Source organism: Carassius gibelio, chromosome B19 (assembly GCF_023724105.1).
Source record: "Carassius gibelio isolate Cgi1373 ecotype wild population from Czech Republic chromosome B19, carGib1.2-hapl.c, whole genome shotgun sequence".
Lineage (NCBI taxonomy): Eukaryota > Metazoa > Chordata > Actinopteri > Cypriniformes > Cyprinidae > Carassius > Carassius gibelio.
Genome location: NC_068414.1, coordinates 17,700,710 through 17,719,453, shown reverse-complemented (window position 1 = coordinate 17,719,453; position 18,744 = coordinate 17,700,710). Strand labels below are relative to the sequence as shown.

Sequence of the window (18,744 nt, the reverse complement as noted above, 5' to 3'; positions counted from 1 at the left end):
ATTTAAATAGTGTAAAACTACAAAACATATTTTAAATGCTTATTGCACATGGAAACCCATGCTGTGTTTACTGCTGTGTACTTATTAGTGCACTTATTAGTGCATTTAAAGGGACTGGTCGGTTTTAAATGCAATGTACCTTTGGGAATGCCGTCAAAGAAGGTACATGTTTGCGCTTCATGGACTACATTTAGACTTGGTGGCTTCCTCATACACACTGCACTACTTCGGATGAGTTAGTATTAGATTACAGGTTCACACGCTCACTCGCAGACCGCCCGTCGCCCCAACCAATTGCTCCATTCATTCCAGCGCCGGAGACGGCCGTCGCCCCTGATTGGTTATCAGCGCTCTGCTAAGAAACTTTCCCACGGCCAGCGCGTGCTGACAGCCGGCCAGCCACTCCTTTAGCTGGGCTAGACAACACAAGCGCCGGCGGAACTCGGGGGCGGAGCTCCGCGCTCACGGACGAACATTCTATTGGCCCTTTAGTAAGCATATTCACAAAGAGGGGCGGGGATAAACTGCGACGCTGACAACCGACATGCCACTCAATCTCAGGTTTGTTCGTTGATTGGCTGTCTACGCGTTTAGCCACGCCTCTTCTGGCGAGTTTCGGCGTTGAAATGATACCGTGGGAAAGCTTGCCGGTTCATACGGATGAACTTCTGTCTCACCTGACACACGCTGCGGATACACTCTGTAAGATTATAGAAAAATGAAGAGAAATCACGATTTTAGCTCCTCAGACAGCGAGCTCGATGAAAATATCGAAGTGGAGAAGGAGAGTGCTGACGAAAATGCGTAAGTTATCAAGTTGTCATTTATTTATTTTGGGTTTTTTTGCAATTCACTTTTTTTTTTGAGTGATAAAACGTTAAACTTGCAACTAACTGGAGAAGAAAATAACCACACATTTAAATGTGTGCACATTTAATTTGAAACGTACACAAAATGAAAATGTAAATTTCAAATTCCATGTCTAACAACGGAGTTATGTGGAATATTTATCTTATGCATAATTTTTTTATAATTTTTTTAAAGCGGTGTGAATTCTCCACTCGGTTCAATGTCTCCATCCACTACCTCTCAAGTGCAAGCGAGAAAACGTCGCAGAGGGGTAAGACTAAGAGCATTTTTCATCGTTGCAAAACCCTTAAAACTTAATCTGTAATGCTGAACAAATGACTGTACTGTTGTTAAATGACTGTTATTAATGATTTCACAATCGGTTTGAACAGATCATTGAGAAGCGCCGCAGGGACCGGATAAACAACAGTCTGTCTGAGCTGCGCAGGCTTGTGCCCAGCGCGTTTGAGAAACAGGTGAGTGTCAATCACTGCACCTGACTCACATCTCAGAAGTCTGGCTACTGTAAATGTCTAGAATTATTATTATAATTATTTATTTATTTATATATTTTTTGAAGTCTCATTATAGCTGAACCTCTTGAAAAAGGAAATGCAGGCATTAGTTCGGCTCAATCCTTTGTTAGTATTTCATAAAAACAGTAAAGCAATTTGGTTTAGAAATATTATTATTAATATATATATATATATATATATATATATATATATATATATATATATATATATATATATATATATATATATATATATATATATATATATATATATATATATATATATATATATATATATATATATATATAAAGTCATTTTATTGTCGTGTGCCAAGAAAACCATATAACATTAGAGGACTACTTGCAATCATCAAGATGTCCGAATCTCAGTATTTATTGATTTGAACATTTTGAAAATGTATATTCAAGGTGAAAGGAAAACATTTGAGTACTTTAAACTTGATTGGGACCACTTGACAATTCATGGCATTTTTGGAATAAACCTTTTCCAAACATGTACTGAATTAAACCAAAATAAGAACATGACATCAGTTCTTGAAATGGATTAATTTTATGATATGATATAGTCTTACCTCTTAACTCATCACATTTGTTCTTGTTCTCAGGGCTCTGCCAAACTAGAAAAAGCAGAAATTTTACAGATGACCGTTGATCATTTAAAGATGCTTCATGCAGCTGGAGGAAAAGGTACTTATTTTACACTTATTTTAAAGAAAATACACTTTGAGTATAAATTTGGTTAATAAGCATTAATATATATGCAGCTTTGTATTTATATTACAAGTTTTTATATTACATGTCACAACTGTATTACAGCTTTTTAAAATGTTTCACTACTTTTACGTACATGTTATTTTTTCATGCATTATAATATCTTCTAATGATTTATGAATAATAAAAGTTATTATAAAATCAAATTGAACGCAACCTTGCATTATGAGATCAACCAATGTTTGGGAATCTGTTCAAGGAAATTCCCACAGTGAAAATAATTACCAACCCCTGCACGACTGAAACAGGACGAACTAGAAGTGTAAAGTGATTTTTAATCTCAGTTGTTTATCTAGCATCATTTCAGTTTCGCTCTCAGCCACTCCCAGTGAGAACTGCGCTGTTTCCTGTCACAAGCTGTAATCATTATCAGCTCAGATCGCTCAACAGCTCTCGTTCTCTCTCTCACAGGTTACTTTGAGGCTCACGCTCTGGCCATGGATTACCGTGGCCTGGGTTTCCGCGAATGCCTGGCGGAGACGGCGCGTTACCTCAGTATCATCGAGGGCCTGGACAACACCGACCCCCTCCGCATCCGCCTGGTTTCGCACCTGAACAGTTATGCTTCCCAGAGAGAAGCCCACTCTGGTTTGGGCCACTTGGCGTGGGGCTCTGCGTTCGGGACACCGCCCGGACACCTGGCTCATCACCTCCTCCTGCAGCAGCCGCGCAGCACCAGCAGCCCTCCATCCTCCAGTTCTTCATCGCCCTCCTCTTCATCTCCATCCGCCCCCTCCACAGAGCCACACGCCCCCAGCAGGCTGACTGGCACGGTGATTACTGAGGCAGGGCAGACAGGACCGCTGCGGGTGCCACCCAGTTCCTCCCTGCCCCCTGGGCTCACACCACCTACTACATCCAAGCTTTCTCCACCCCTCCTGACGTCACTTTCCAGCCTGTCTGCATTTCCCTTCCCACTGAGCGCATTTCCCCTGCTGTCTCCAAGCTCGCTGGGCCCCGCGATTCCCTCCAGCAGCCTGGGGAAGCCCTACAGGCCTTGGAGCATGGAAATAGGGGCCTTCTGAACTTAAAAAACATGAAAACTGTGGACAGACAGTCAGTTAGATATGCCCTTTTCTGTAACATCTGACTATTTTGAAGAGATGGACAGAACCGCAGACTTGTACAAAGGGAAAAAGCGAATACAGATCCAATGTACTTATTCCAGTTACCCTGTGTATTAAAGCTGTCCTGTCTCAGGCTGAGCAGAGATGAGTTCTGGAGAGTGTCAGGTTCTCACAGGCTCGGTTCTGAGCAAGTCTAGTTATTTTGTCCATTAGTGGAGCAAGGTAAACTAAAAGAGAGAGAGAGAGAGAGAGAGAGAGAGAGAGAGAGACTGGAGCCAAACGCAGATGAGATGCATCACTGAATGGGTGTTAATGGAGTTAAGCTCAAACCAGATGTCCATTTAACGGGACAGTTCACCCAAAAAAGAAAATTCTGTCATTTACTCAGCCATCATCTGTGGGAGATAAAAGAAGATATTTTGATGAATGTTGGTTACCAAACAGTTTTGGGTGCCGTTGACTTCCATTGAATTTTTGTCCAAGCGGGACAATTTGGTTACCAACAGTCTTTAAAATATCTTCTTTTATCTTCCAGACAAGAATTAGAGGAATATAGGAATGACATTATGGTAAGTAAATGATGACAGAATTTTCTTTTTTGGGGTGAACTATAATTATGTTAAAGATAGTACAGAAGTGCTTTGATCTCTTGAAACATATGTATGCATCCTAAATAGTCTCCTTCAGAATGACAGGCAGGATTTGACTTATTATGTGAGGAAACGTGTTCAGCATTTCCATGAAAATGAAAAACTATGCAATGAAGTTGACACTGATGTTTTGCATTCAGCCCTCTCCAGATGTATATGAAACTATGCAACTGAATCTGTATTTCTCAACTTGATGAGTACTTTATTTTTTATAAAGATTTTAAGTCATTTTGTTCAGTGAACTGCGGTGTGTGTTTATGTATATAAAATGTTATGAATTTGTTGTTTGCAGGAACAGGCCACTGTTAAAGCTTTTCAAAGACAATCTAGATAGACAATCTCTCAGAACGGCACTAATTTAATTGTAGCAAAGGCACTGTTGGATTTGTCCATAGCGGAGTTGTTTGCTCATGTGCACAAGTTCCCTATGCACCAGATCATCTCTCTCTCTCTTAGTTAACTCTACTTGAGCAGTGTTTTGGGAAACCAGATTGTTTCACGGTAATAGTGAATTTTCACTGGCAAATCAGATAAGACTAGGGGAATAGATAGTACTGGAAGAGATGGTGTGGTACTGTGCCTGTCCCTCACTAACCTGTGTGACTTTCCTGTAATAAAATGAAATGTCTAGCTAATAGCCCTGTACTTGCATATTCATGTCCTGTTTTCATTTTTGACATTTTGATTGATACATTAAAAATTCCAAATGCGAATATACTGGTACCATAACCCTTATCAGTCGATATTACAGATTTAACAATTAGACTATTAAAAATGTTAAATGTCATTTTTAACCTAATCTTAATCCTAATCTAATGAAAATAACTTACTGTACATTATTATGTTTTGCAAAAAAAATTCAGCATTTTATATACATTTCAGATTGATAAATTAACCATTTAAAATCATTAGTTTAGTATTAAGTTTTTTATTATAAACTTTTAAATAATAATAAAATTATAATAATAACATAGTATAACATAATATAATTTTAATGTTGGCTTTTTTGTTGTTGTTGTTGTTTTTGTTATTGGCAATTACATAAAAAATAATTATCAGCTTATTGGTATCAGTCAGATATTTAAAATTAGAGTATTTTTGACAAATCTCAAAATATATCAAAAATATCTATTTTTATACTGAACATTATAATGTTGTGATGCAGAAATTCAGCTGCAGCATTTAAAATGATTGGTTTTGTGTTTTTATTAAATTCATTTGATAATCATTTAATTAAATAATCTTATCAATTATAATATATTAACTAATCAATTATAATTTTAACATTTGTAAAAAAAAAAATAATAATAATTATTGCCCCTTATGTAAAAATGATTAGGCATCAGCCAAAAATAAATAAAAAAATAGATTTCATCAAAATACCAAATTATATCAAAATGATTTTTTTTTTTTTTTTCAACATGATCAAATATATACAGACAATTCAATTAAAATGTTGAATGGGCAAATCTCACAGTCTAAGAATCTCCAGTCAGAGAAAACTACAGAATGTTTTTATCATCCAGAATTGTTGGCGTGTTTGAAATGTTCCAGCCAGCCTCGTTCTTCACAGGTGGATATACATAAATAAGCCTTGCTTGTGATTTAATGCTTCGGGGATGAATGGCTCCTTTCATGCCAGCGAGATGAGGCGCTGCACATTTCTATAGGGCTTGAACCAGTGCCTGTATGCGTGCGTTTTGAACTGATATCAAACACGGCCCAGGGGCCTTTCTATGTATCCAGGAAGCCATTAACAGCCAAGGGATATCCTGGACAATGGCAGCCTGGCTGGCCTGGACTGCAGAGGGAGGAAAGAGAGAGGTACAGAGAGAGAAGAGAAGGAACGAGAGAGATGGAAAAGTGGGAGGAGAGGGCCGCACAGTGCAGCTTTGTCCCAAAGCAATCACAGCATCTCACTGAGCTCCTGGTGCGGTGCACTCCCACGCCACCACGGGTACTGTGCCTGCCAGCCAAAGCCGTAAAACAGATTCCCACCTACACACAGCACTCTGCCAACACACTTCTTTATTTCTCTAGCTGCCGTTAAATCTATTTTAGAGGCTTTTATCGCATGTTTTCCCCCTCATTCACCCCAGAGATGAGGGTTGGATTTCCTAAACCTCGAATATTAAGAAGATAAATTAATATGTTCAGCATGCTCAAACTATTTATGCAGTATGCAAATAGACTGCATGCATAAAATAGCGGATGACCTACTACATTTGTCAAAATGTACAGTATGTAATAGAGCATTCTGTGCTAGGTATCTCAAAATCCAACATACTTAATGAATGCTCTACAAATAATTCACACATTTTCTTATGACTCATTACCTGAAGGAAATTTTTTATACAAAACTGGTTGCAAAATAAATGATGTCCAAGATGATGATGGCCGAAAGCCACTTGCTGAATGCAGATGCGTATGTATATTTTTGCATATTGTAGCCAATACTGTTTCATAGGCTATATTAAGTAAAAAAAAAAAAAAATAGCAGTATGCTGTGCACATATGCAGTATTTTTTACTGCATAAAACAAACCTACATACAATAGGGATATAGTTTAGTGGTATGCCTCATGTTTTCTTGCAAAGTCATGTTTTGCCATCTGATGGTAAACTAGGGCATTACACTTCAGGTTCTTTCACACATGGTTATGCTATTCACACTTTTGTGGCCTACAGCTGTTAAATTTATGGAATCATGTGTCTATGTTAATGTATATTGTATGAAATAAAAACGGAGCCAAAGACAGAAACTCTCATTCCAAGAACCCCAAGCTTTTATTCACCACAGCTTATGATCCCAGAGTTACATGTGTGAAGGGAACAGAATGCACAGCTGGAAGAGAAAGATGAGGGTGGGCAGGTTTGTGACATTAAAGCTACTTACACAAGAGCAATGGCACAGGGTTACACCGTCCACCCACACTGCTCTTAACACACACACACAGTTACACACAGCATCCATTTTTATCATCTAAAATCCCCCGTGAAATCCCCTAAATCTTTGCCGAATCAGAATTGAGAACTTCAAGCAATTCTCAAGAATTTAAGGCTAACTTCATGTTACACCGTCAGCAAAAATGCAACCCAGACTATGGTCAAGCACGGGGCGAGAGACGTCACATGACTTCGGCGTGGCTCTAACCGCAGCTCCTCTTAATGTCTTTTTCCACTAAAATCAAGCTGCCTGGTTGCATGTGTGTGTATGTTGTATCTGTTTGTGTATTGTGATGAATGTGTGAAGAAAGAGCTAGAGATTGTTGTAAATGCTATGATAGTGTCCGGCTCGAGCTGCGTTTACTGTACTGTGGCGGCTTTTACTCTCTCCACATGGACATAGGGACATTAAAATGATCGTTGGGTTTAGAGAAGACATCGCTAGCCGGCAAACTCACAAACACCAAAGCCTGGTACAAGAGAAACTGTAGCAGATCTGATAGAGAGAAAACGAGTACATCCACTAAAAGAGAAAGATACAGAGAGAAACTTATAAAATGGCACACCGCAATACTTTTCATCATCTCATATAAAACAAATAGGTAGTATTTACAAAAAAACCACACCCACTTTGACTAGTTTCGATTTAAGCAAAAACATTCTCTTTTTTTTCTGGAGTAATGATGTTCCTTTTGTCTTCTGGACTATATCGGGGAGGATGCTGTTGGTGAGGGGGCAGGGTCGATTCCCTTCGTCTGAGCGGGGCGGGGTGCCAGAGGCTCTTTTCTACACGGGGCAGCGGTGGCGGGGTGAGAGGGGGTCTCTCTGGGGACGGGAGGTTGCAGGTATGGGGAGGGGGTGGTGTGGGGTAATGGGACAGTGGGTGAAGAGAGATGTGCTCATGCTGTCAACTCCTCCATCAGCTCTTTGTTTCTGCGCACCACCTGAGCATGCTTCTCCTGAAAGTGCATAGAGAAATAACACTGTAAATTAATTAGCATAAACATTACATTTTATAGCTTAATGTTGATATTCTGTTGATGAACAACATTCGTATTCTAAAATGCCTTTTGTTTTTCCAGCACTCTTATGTAGCCTACATCACATTGAAATATTTGTATTGTGCTGTAGCGCCCTCTTGTGACAGAAAATCATATTTTTATTGATTTTATTGATTGAATAAAAAGATGCCATGATTTTTTGCTACTTTTATCTTCTATCCTGTAAAACCACAATGTCAGATCACTTTTCACAGTTACAGCATGTCAGTTTCTCAAGACGTTTTAAAAATCGGTGGTATTGTACAGACAGGTAGCATAAAAATAGTGTGGGATAAATTATGCATTTCATTTTAATACTTGTGTTTTTTGTTTTTATTATTCATATCATTTAGCCTAAATGCTAAATTCAAATAAATGTTGCTCTTCTGAACTTTCTATTCATCAAAGAATCCTTAAAAAAGCACTGTTTCCACATAAAACATTAAACATCACAACTGTTTTCAACATTGATAATATTAAGAAATCAAATGTTTTTAGTCTAAGCACCTTCTCATGCAGTCGTTCCAGCATGGCTGCAATGTAGGCCTCACGGTTCTCCTTGATCTGCTCCATCTTCGTGATGAGTTTCTCCTCCGCCATCTTGCTGAAGTTGCTGTTCTCCTCCATGGCTTTCAGCAGGACGTCCCGCTCGTGCTCACGTTTCTCCGCCAGGGCCCTCAGGACTTGAGCCTCCTGGGACTGGAGAGGAAGAGTGGGGCAGAGTCATAGGAGTCATCTGTTTATCAGTTCACATTAAATAAAAGTGTAAGGGCTTTAAATGAATACAAAATTGCTAACATCAAACACAAGTTACATGGATATATAATACAAACGAATGGGTAACTCACTCTCCTCCTGTCCTCTGCTGCCTCCAGCTTCTTCTGGATGTCCTCCAGGGACATGTCCCTCTTTTTGGGAGGTGTGGTGATGCTGTAGGAGCTGTCAGCCGTGGGAGAGGGTGGCTTCAGGATGACCTCAAAGGCCTGGCCAGAAGCCCGCTTGTTAATGGGCTTCACCTCCATGTCTAATCACACAAGACATAAAGCAAAATATATGCTGTGTAGAAACTTCAAGTATTCCTCTACACATCCGGATCCATGCAATAAAACTTCTGCTCATGATATGAGCTCGTATAACTTTGTTAAACAGCCATCCTGACCATTTATCAGACATTTATTGATCTATATTAGCTGTTACAATAATAAATGTGTAGTATTGCTGGCACACACACAGACCAATAAAAAGTTATATTATGAAGATCAGACAGACTGAGCACTATAAAGCACGGCATATTATTGTAAATTCCTTCTACATTGCTTCTCATTACCGGTATTATTTTTTCATTTCCTACCTTCGAACTCGCCCATGATGTTCTTGCGTGCCTCTGGGTAGAGACAGGAGCAGATGAGGGAGACGAGGGAGAGCTCCTTCATCTTCTCTTTGTATGCTGCGGGGAGACACATCAAACAAAACATTGACCCAGATTCTCTCTCGCTGTTTTATGAATGATTATTCGAAACTGCATCGTTAATGTTGCAGAAAATAACCCAAATCGTCTAGGTTTTTAATATAAAATAAAGCATTTTAGTAGAACAAGTAGTGAGTCTAATATAAAAGACAACATTTCAGTAGAATATGTACTGAGAAAAATGGAGCAAAAGAAAAATTCTGGAATATATATAGATAGTATAGATAGTGTGTGTGTGTGTGTGTGTGTGTGTGTGTGTTGTATATGTGTGTATGTATATGCACACTGTGTTATGTATGTGTATGTATTATACATAGATATATACGTGTGTATGTGTGTGTGCAAATTAATATATTTTATTTATACATATATTCATGTTTGATATTAATTTTAATCTAAAGTTTTAATATTTTGTAACTGAGAAAACAGAGTGTCCCTGGTTTGGCTAAGAGGTTTGGTGGGTGGGGGATCACAGAATCCAAAAGCAATCAATCAATCAATTAATAAATCAATAAATAAAGCAAGCATGCCTTAATAGCACTATGTTGTCATTAGAGCTTTCTAAGGAAAAACCAGCAGCCGTGTCCTCACACGCTCTGGTTTCCTACAAGACGATGTTCCCCACAAGCTCCACCATCCCCCACCGCCCAGCCTTCAGTGTTATATTATTTATTGGAATCCATTTTTACCCTGAGTCTGACTACTGAGGGTGTTTGTGCGGGGAGTGAGTCGGCAAGACCAGAGAAAACAGACGGCGTTTATGACGGCTACATTGATCCTACCCCAATCATTCCTCATCCACAACTTCAGAATCATTTTTTCTTTTTCAGCATTAAGTGCAAACAAGCCTAAATCATACAAACATCAACAATGGCAGATGCTACATGAGGCATATAATGTATCTGATTCTCCTTGAACACACAAAGCAGCATTTATCAAGGCCAGTGCATTTAAGTTATAAATCAGAGTCTTGACAGCAGCGCTGTGTTGATGTTATGAAACCATTTTTTTTTTAAATGTTCAGATAGATTTCAAACTGTTATTATCCTTTCCAGCATCAACCTACTTTCTTCACTCTCTCTGCACAGCAGAGCCTGGAAAAATCTGATCAACTCCCTCTCGCTCCCTGACGAGCTTATTAATCCCTCACAAACTAGAGGATGGAGAAACCCGGGAGGGAAAGAAGTGAGAGAATCACTGTGTTCACTCCCTCCAGGATTAAAAGCCCTCTGGCTGGCTGATTTTGATGTTGGGGGCTTTAATTAGTAATTACTGGAGCAAACCATTTCTTCCGGTATATTGAGGGGGTGGCGCTGGAGGTTTAGTGCTGTGATATTGAGTATTCCCAGACCTCGGTAAGCATTTCTCTCCTGCTGTCTAGTCAGAGTGAGATAAGGACGATAGACAGCTCACTGAAGCAAGTAATTCATGTCAGCCGGCTGGCGAGCAGGTGAAAAGGATCTCACACAGACGACTGCATCGGTGTGTGTGCAAAAGTGTGCTCTTATCAAGAGCTTTTGCTGAAAAAAAGACCAGGTTTGTAATTGGGAAAGAGTATTCACCGTCTGGAGATCACAACCTTGGCATGAGATGTAGATATTGTGGCAACTGGTCAAAAATACATCGATTTTTGATGTAATGGGACAATAAATTATTGCATTGTGTTACAGTAAATAATTGTAATTCTTTGTATTTTGGCATAACTGTTTCTTATATATATATCATAGTTTTATGCACTAATTTTTACACGCAGACACTATTGTATAAATCACTTAATCTAATTATATATTATTGTGGGTGGGTGTGTATGCATTGCATATAAGTTTATATAAAATAATCTAACACTAACTTTACATATAATATACATTTGCTCTAATTACAATTTTTACATTAAGTAAATGTTTTTGTTGTGACTGATTCTTATTTATAATACTTGCATTCACTAATTTACATACTCTATGTATTATACATATTATACAAACACACACACACACACACACACACACACACACACACACAAAAACATATAGTTTAATATTAAATTTTAACATACCATTAGTTTTTACATTAAGTAGTTCTTATTCTCTGTGCTTGACTGATTATGACCTCATCATACTATCATGCACTACAGTGATGCAGACCATGTATCGCACCACCACTAAATATGAAGTTGAATAATAAAGTACGGTGCTCAAAATTTGTCATTAGGCTCGATGGGCCAGTGGACAAGTGAAAAGTCCTTTGTGTGGTTTGTTTGATAATGCATCAGCATGCCCACCCTGGAAATCAATAATGGCCCCTCCCACCTCCCGCTTTCTCTCTCACACATATGCTCTGTCCACTGCAGCTGCACGGGCAAATGCCTCTGTGAATATCATCCATTCACACTAAAAATCATATCACATAGTTGACATTAAAGCCTTAAAGCCCCAAAAAATCATTAATCTTAAAAAGCAATAGCAGCACCCCATTGTTGAGCAGCATTGCTGAATGTGTATATTTGAACTTCCTGTTAGGTTAATGATTAATGGAGTTTAATTGATTAGATTAGTCATACTATCTTCAGTAATCCAGTAACCAGAACTGATAAACTGGGGTTATGATTAAGAAATCTATAAAGTATATATGACAAAGACAGGCACCTGTGAGCTCTTTATTGATATGTGATATGTATTTCTAACAAAATTGTGGCCAATTATCCAATCATTAAATTAAAAGTCTAATTAAATAAGCAATGCTTTTAGGTGAGTCATAATAAGAGATCTAATTATGCATAAATTAAGACCTAATTTTCTTATTTTGATCTGGTTGACTTTAGAGGTATAAATGATGCACCAAGGTCTTCCTGTCGGCTCTTTTAAACCCTATAAATATTCCAAGTGTATTGATAATATTGATTGACATGTTTTCTCATTAGCAGGAGGATTCCCACAGGCATTTGCCGGTGCATTTCTTGTGTGTTCTGTGAAATGAAATGAAATGAAATATCCTAAAGACACAGTTCCGTGTAATTGCATTGCATGGCAGGATCAAGTGCACATAAGTGGTTCCCACAAAACAAATGTCTCTTCAAGTTGTCATTTAACATTCTAAGTGAGATGACAGCTAGAACAGAGACATTCAGCCGCAGTCCACCAGTGCCCTGCCCTGCAAGCGTCTCACAAAGATGTGATAAAGCCGACGCACACCTTGTCTGTCTATGGTATGCCCCAGTTTGGCCGCCTACAACATAATCCAGAATCACAAAAGCCCTGAGACACGCTTACTGGCGAGACGACTTGAGCCCTCACACTTCCATTTAAAACATTAATCATCTGATACTGCAGTCTGCATCACACACCACGCTAGAAATGGTGTGACCGAAAGAAATCAAATGCAAATCCACAATTACACCTTAAAAACCTGTGTTTAATCAGCAAGGAGGGTTTTTTTAAATAATGAATTGGGTTAACTATAAACATGTGACGTGTGCTGGTAGACTGCATATGTTGTAGAAGGTGTGCGAATATAGATTCTTATATACCCATTATAAATGAGATCAAATTAACCCACCGGCTAATGAGTCATGCTCTCAAATCAGTGAAAAAACACTGACAAGCAACCTATCATTTGTGATAATTGGCAATAATTAAGGAATTTTGTCTTCATAACGAACATCACATTTAAGCTATTTCAAACACCCTGATTCATTAACATGCTGTAGTTCCCTGTTTTAAGCTTTGTTTAGCAATAAATACACCAGCCACACCTAGCTCATTTTATAAAAAGGATGAAAATATCATGTATAGAAGATGTCAGAAGGTTTAAACTGCTCTGAGTTGGGTATTGCCAGGCTTTACGGTGTTTTCTGAAGGCTGAAACACAGAGCTGGATCTTGGGTGGGGTCCTTCTGCATTATGCTGGAGATGGATGAGCCGGCAGGTGCACTGGCACAAGAAAATCATTTTAAGGCTTTTTAAAGCATGTCTCGGTGTATTTTAATAGATATGCACTATAATAAACCCATTTAATGCTTTTCCTCATTTATACAGTCCCCATTTTTAAGCAAAAGTGAGTAGGCAGCCGGGGTGCACCCAGAACGCACTTCCATATTTGAAAATAAAACAGCACGCGTTGAAGGAGAACGCAGATTTATATATCTAGCCTATTTAAAATCATTTTTTTCATCTCAAAGACCCCTGACTCTCCTGCATCAGGGTCTATTGTGCATCTCTCAGCATCCTCTCAGCATCAAAGAGACACGGACCGGCGAACAAAACGAAGGAAGGTTTGTCTTACCGATCGCAGTCTTGGCCATGGCTGGAGCTGTTGCGGTGACTGGTGCGTTTCAGATCTGTTCGTTGGCGAGGAACCGGTTCGCTGTGATAAGGCACTGAGTCAGCAGAACGGCGCTCTGAGGGAGAGAGTGCGTGTGTTCAATCAGATTGCCTGCTGTTGTCCCTTCACGCGCACTTCCAAGTGAAAGGCTGTCGCGCGCCCGGTTAAATGTACAGGAGGATGTCAACGGTGAGGAGCGCACAAGATGACTAATTGCGTCCCCCTCTCCCCCCCTTTTTTTATCAGTGGTGCAGCCCGTTCATGCACAGCTCCCATTGATTTATATTCATTTTAAATGGTGAACTACATCAGAAGACGGCGGTTACTGGAAGCGCTGTATCATTGGATACAGTAACCTACATGAAGCACGATTAATCTCTTATGGATTATTTTATCTGAATAGCTAGCTGTGTCTGTCATCACTGCAACAACTGCATAAAGCTGATGATGATATAAATTATTCCCAGGCCTATATATATAATATGCTGCGCACTTGCACAGTATATTATAATTAATTTTAAATAAATTTGAGGAGATAAGGTGACAGAAGCACTGCCAAAGCAGCACTGGGACACGGAGTGCCCCTCCCAGCACTGTCAAAGGTCCCTTGAGATTATGACTGTTTTATGCATGAGTCACATGTATCTTAATATTTGTCAATATTATTTAGTTATTATTCAATTAAATTTATTACAATTGCTTCAATATGTTTAGCAATATTTAATGAATTGATGAATAAAAATAAAATAATAATATATATTTTTAGCATCAGACAGGATCTATGAATTAAACAGCACCAATGTAGCTGATGATAACATGCGCACATACAACGTGTCAGAGTAATTCTTGGTGAAGAAATACAAAATTGTAAAATACTTCTTTATCCATAATAAATATGCCCATGTAGTCCCATATTCAGCCATGATTTATCATTCTGCATGCACATCTAGCTCCGGCACACAGAAATGCTCATTGCAGGCTATTCAAGCATCAATTATGAAAGAAGTGAAGACTGCACAATAAATAATGAAAGTTCTGGTGTCTGAAGAAAGCGGGTTAGAAATTGCTCAGCAGTACATGAAGGATATTTAGGCATTACTAGGCATATGAGACCGCTGTATTACTTTACAATGTAGATTAAATAATCCATAGGCCTTTATGGCATTTCAGAAACAAGCAATCCTGCAATCTCTTGATTTAAATAAATACACAATATAACTATAATTTTCATATCTTTCCACGCTCCAAAACTGAAGCCTAAATCTTGTACGGACAGCCCAGGCATGTCAGCTCAGGGTCACGCCTAAAGATTCACGATCAGAAGAAAGCACTGCATTAACTTTTTCAACCACATGGTGGTGGCATTGGATTCTTAATTAAGGAAACATCAGCGCTGGTTATGGCCAAGTGCATGGCTTCATTTACAACATTTCATCAGGAAAAATGTTCTAAGATTAGAAAAAATGGTACATATGTTCAGAGGACAAATTGATTTATCAGTGCAGCACTAATCTTACAGTTGCCGCTGGTTATGCTGAATTACTTAAGGACTAAGCCAGTGAACCAGATATCTGGAGTCATTCATTAATCAAAAGGGTTTCCTTAATAATGAATTTAAAATTAGTTTTGGTTATGCTTGAATGACACTTCTGTATAAAGACTGCGTAGTTTTCAGATATGGTCATTGGGAATTAAATTTAAAGAGCTGTGAGAGGATTACTGTAAATGTGAGAAATAGTTTCACTAAAGTTGGTCACTCTTTAACTAAGATATCTGAGCCAAACTGGGGTTCTATTATGTTTCCAGCATAGCAATGCTCAAGAATGCATTGTACTCACAACACAAATAAGCAGGGAAAGCAAGAGCTTTTCATAAATAAATCCTACACAAATCTCTTTTAAAACCAGTTGCTTGGTTCATGAAAAAGTTCACATTTGATAGCACCTCATTTCTGCTTTAGCTAGGCTATTTAAAATATTAATTATTTGCCATATTGAACATCTGAGTGAGCAGAAGCACAAACTCAAATCATTATTAAACATTATTAATTATTAATTAAATCCTTGTGCACTTTTTATAAATACGCTAAGACTTTGTTGCCCAATAAAAAAAAGGAATAAAAAAATAAAAAAAGTTTTTTAATTATTTTACATTATAATAATTTATAATTGTCATGTTATGATCATTTATAATTAAAATGTAGTTTCATAAAATTAGTAGTTATGTCAAATTATATATTAAAGTTTACGGTTTCCTTTTCCATCTGGTTTTGAATATTTTACTGTCCTAAACTGGTATTATTTAACTTAAATATATATAGTACTCATTGTCACTTTCACACCACGTGAAACGCCACATTTCACACAGTAAATTTGTTAGGGGACCCAAACCAAACAAAATGATTGAACAAATGGCCTGCTACAACAAGAATGTACTCATAACCATCCTTAAGTGAAGCACATCAGTGGATATCTATGGATAGGTCTTAATGCGGTCATATTAGCGTCATATCCAGTCATATTTTCCTTTCTCCTTGGAGTTCTCTTGATGCATAAAAAGATCTCTAAAGTTGCAAAGAATAAAGTCTCAAATCCAAAGAGATATTCTTTATAAAAGTCAAGTCAACCACACCCCCCTAAAATAGCTCATTCTAACACACCCCCACATCTCTACATCATGATGTGGGAAGATTTGCATAACACTGACCCAAACTTTTATTCTCTTTGTTGCTGCTGCCATGTTGTGGAGAAGCTGTGTGATTCGTTGTGAAAGCAGAACTACTTTGTTTGTTCTTCCAAAAGAGGACACAACTAGAAATCAGTGGTAAAGTTGTATTTTCAACACTATTCCAGAGCAGTTCAATTCAAATTCAGATGTGTACAGTGCATTTTACGAAAGACGAGGACTGTTTCCTGAACCAGCAGCCTACAATGCTTCTGTGCACAATTAAGTGCTGTTTCAATTAAGTTGGGCAATTACAACTTTCCAAGGACAGTCTGGTGCTTCGGACTCACAGCCGGTAAATACATTTACATATTTAAAGAATCTGCCACTGATGATTCAAACGTGAGTTATGAGCAGTGTAGAGTAGCGCTTGTTGTTTGTCATTTCTCCAATCAAAAATGCAGAAATGGTTTTATGTTTAAGCAGCGCGATATCCAACGCAATGTGTAAAACTATGGTATAAGTCATTATAATTAGTAATTATGTCCCCACTGGATGCAACAAATGCCTAGTTTGTAATGGGTTTTATTGGTTTTGTCTCACTGTGCCGGTGTCCTGACATTTTACCTATCAGTCACACACAGCATCACAGTGTTAAGGGGCGTAACATTTCCGTCACACTCTTTAGGTATTTGGCCAATCACAACACACTGGATGGCTGCCCAATCAGAGCACAACTCGCTTTTCAGGCCGATGAGCTTTGTAAAAATCGACGCGATTCAGAAAGGTAGGACATAGAAGAGCAATTTCATTATGTTTTTTTTTTTTTTACCTTACACTAAATAATTTTCTTTTTAGCAATGTCATATGACATCTTTAATGGTTTTGAAGGGTTTTATCCATGAATATTCTTCTGCGTGTAGGCCAGAAAAAACACTGGTTGTGCCTTTGTGGCTCATCTCATCAGGTATCTCAAGCCAATACTGTACTTTTGGCAACACGAACTGCATTCGTTGTGATGTTTTACATTAAATTATGCCACACTTGTCCAACCCCAGCTTGTCCTACTCACGCATTAGACCTCTGACTGGCTGACTGCCACTGTTTTGAAGAAGCAAGTGGTCTAATTATGATTTCTCTGTCATTCTTGTTGTCCCTTTGAGCTTCCTGTATCTCCCCTTTTGATAATGATTTGTAAAGTTCCTCATCAATTTCCCTGCATACCTGTGCACCCTGACAGACTTAGGCAAGGCGTGGATCTGGGTTGCGCTGGACCAACATGTGGCTCCCACAGACTATAAAAGTGCCCACATTCTCACATTACTGTCTCTATATAAAATTTGCATTCTGGATAGAGAATCAGCATCTACATTCTCCTGACCTGGACGATAGCTAATGGTGAAATGGAAGTCTGCAAGTTCAGCAAGCCATCTGAATCCAGTGGCATTTAACCTTGCAGAGGACAACACATAATAAAGGGTACAAGTATCACTGTACATGGTGAAGGTAGGTGTATAAAATTTCAAAACTTTTCTTTTATAGCCCATTTGAGGGCTAGAAAACTCCTCCCACTGTGTATATGATAGTTTCTCTCTGCAGCTGTCCAGTTTATTGAGCCATAACCTATTACTCTTAATCTGCCGTCCTGATTTTGATACAAGACAGCACCCAGGCCTTGATTGAACACATCATGTGAAGTATGAATGCCTGAGAGAAGTCAGGAAACCCCAGATTTTTAGATCTTTTTTTGCCAGTTTTTTTTTTTACTTCATTGAACATGGCCATTGTTGCAAAATGTTATGCTGTCACTGATAATACAGACTTGACTATTGACTATATTGTCCCAAGCTCAGTTTTCCCTGGAAGTCTGACATCATGATCTGTGAGGTTCTGCACACTGATCTTGACCGCTGGACGACTCCCATTATTTAGAGTTAGTAGAGTTTCAGGGCCATCTGGACACAGTGCATTTACATGTGGTTTGAACAAGAAAACAGTGTCCTGCTTCACATCCGGCCCTTTAAATTGACATGCTATCTGCATAACTGCAAGGGCGGGGGGGGGGGCCTGGGACGTGTTTTTAACAGAGGGGGACACTACCTTAAGCCCCACCCCCACCTGCCCAGTCATCACAGCAGTCGTACATCTGTTGAAATAAATAATACATGTAGATACCGTACTTAAATCAAATCACAAACAATCAATTAAGAAAGAAACAAATAAAGACCAAACCCTTGAACCTATCTCTAATTCTAACCAAAAATGGTCTAAATCTTCCACACAACTGAATTAACTTATCAGTATCTTACGTAAACAACTCAGCTAAGCATTCCAGGTAAGTAAAACCCCAATTAATTCTCTGACACAAATTGATACAAATCTTAAAATGGATTACCAGCATAAATAATCAATAGAAACAAATAGAAACATTAAAACAT

The 18,744-nt window shown here is 38.5% G+C and overlaps 2 protein-coding genes across 2 annotated transcripts; one reads left to right on the top strand and one right to left on the bottom strand.

Moving 5' to 3' along the window:
• The first annotated feature begins 638 nt into the window (after positions 1–638).
• hey1 (hes-related family bHLH transcription factor with YRPW motif 1) lies at positions 639–4,523 on the top strand. The gene is made up of 5 exons (XM_052584948.1): positions 639–804; positions 1,045–1,120; positions 1,242–1,325; positions 1,990–2,071; positions 2,567–4,523. Exons 1-5 carry the CDS (start codon positions 719–721, stop codon positions 3,178–3,180), a joined length of 942 nt encoding a protein of 313 aa, XP_052440908.1. The 5' UTR covers positions 639–718; the 3' UTR covers positions 3,181–4,523.
• Positions 4,524–6,634: 2,111 nt separating this feature from the next.
• On the bottom strand, positions 6,635–13,858 carry stmn2b (stathmin 2b). The gene is made up of 5 exons (XM_052584955.1): positions 13,604–13,858; positions 9,209–9,304; positions 8,706–8,881; positions 8,365–8,556; positions 6,635–7,776 (listed from the first exon to the last, which is right to left on the bottom strand). The coding sequence occupies exons 1-5, from the start codon at positions 13,620–13,622 to the stop codon at positions 7,717–7,719; spliced, it is 543 nt and encodes a 180-aa protein (XP_052440915.1). The 5' UTR covers positions 13,623–13,858; the 3' UTR covers positions 6,635–7,716.
• Between the last annotated feature and the right edge of the window lie 4,886 nt (positions 13,859–18,744).

Coding starts and splice junctions, on each gene's coding strand:
- hey1 (XM_052584948.1), top strand. CDS start 719: ATGAAGAGAAATCACGATTTTAGCTCCTCAGACAGCGAGCTCGATGAA. Junction 805..1,044: donor GAGAGTGCTGACGAAAATGC/GTAAGTTATCAA, acceptor ATTTTTTTAAAG/CGGTGTGAATTCTCCACTCG. Junction 1,121..1,241: donor CGAGAAAACGTCGCAGAGGG/GTAAGACTAAGA, acceptor CGGTTTGAACAG/ATCATTGAGAAGCGCCGCAG.
- stmn2b (XM_052584955.1), bottom strand. Junction 8,882..9,208: donor CATCATGGGCGAGTTCGAAG/GTAGGAAATGAA, acceptor TTGTGTGATTAG/ACATGGAGGTGAAGCCCATT. Junction 8,557..8,705: donor CAGCAGAGGACAGGAGGAGA/GTGAGTTACCCA, acceptor CTTCCTCTCCAG/TCCCAGGAGGCTCAAGTCCT.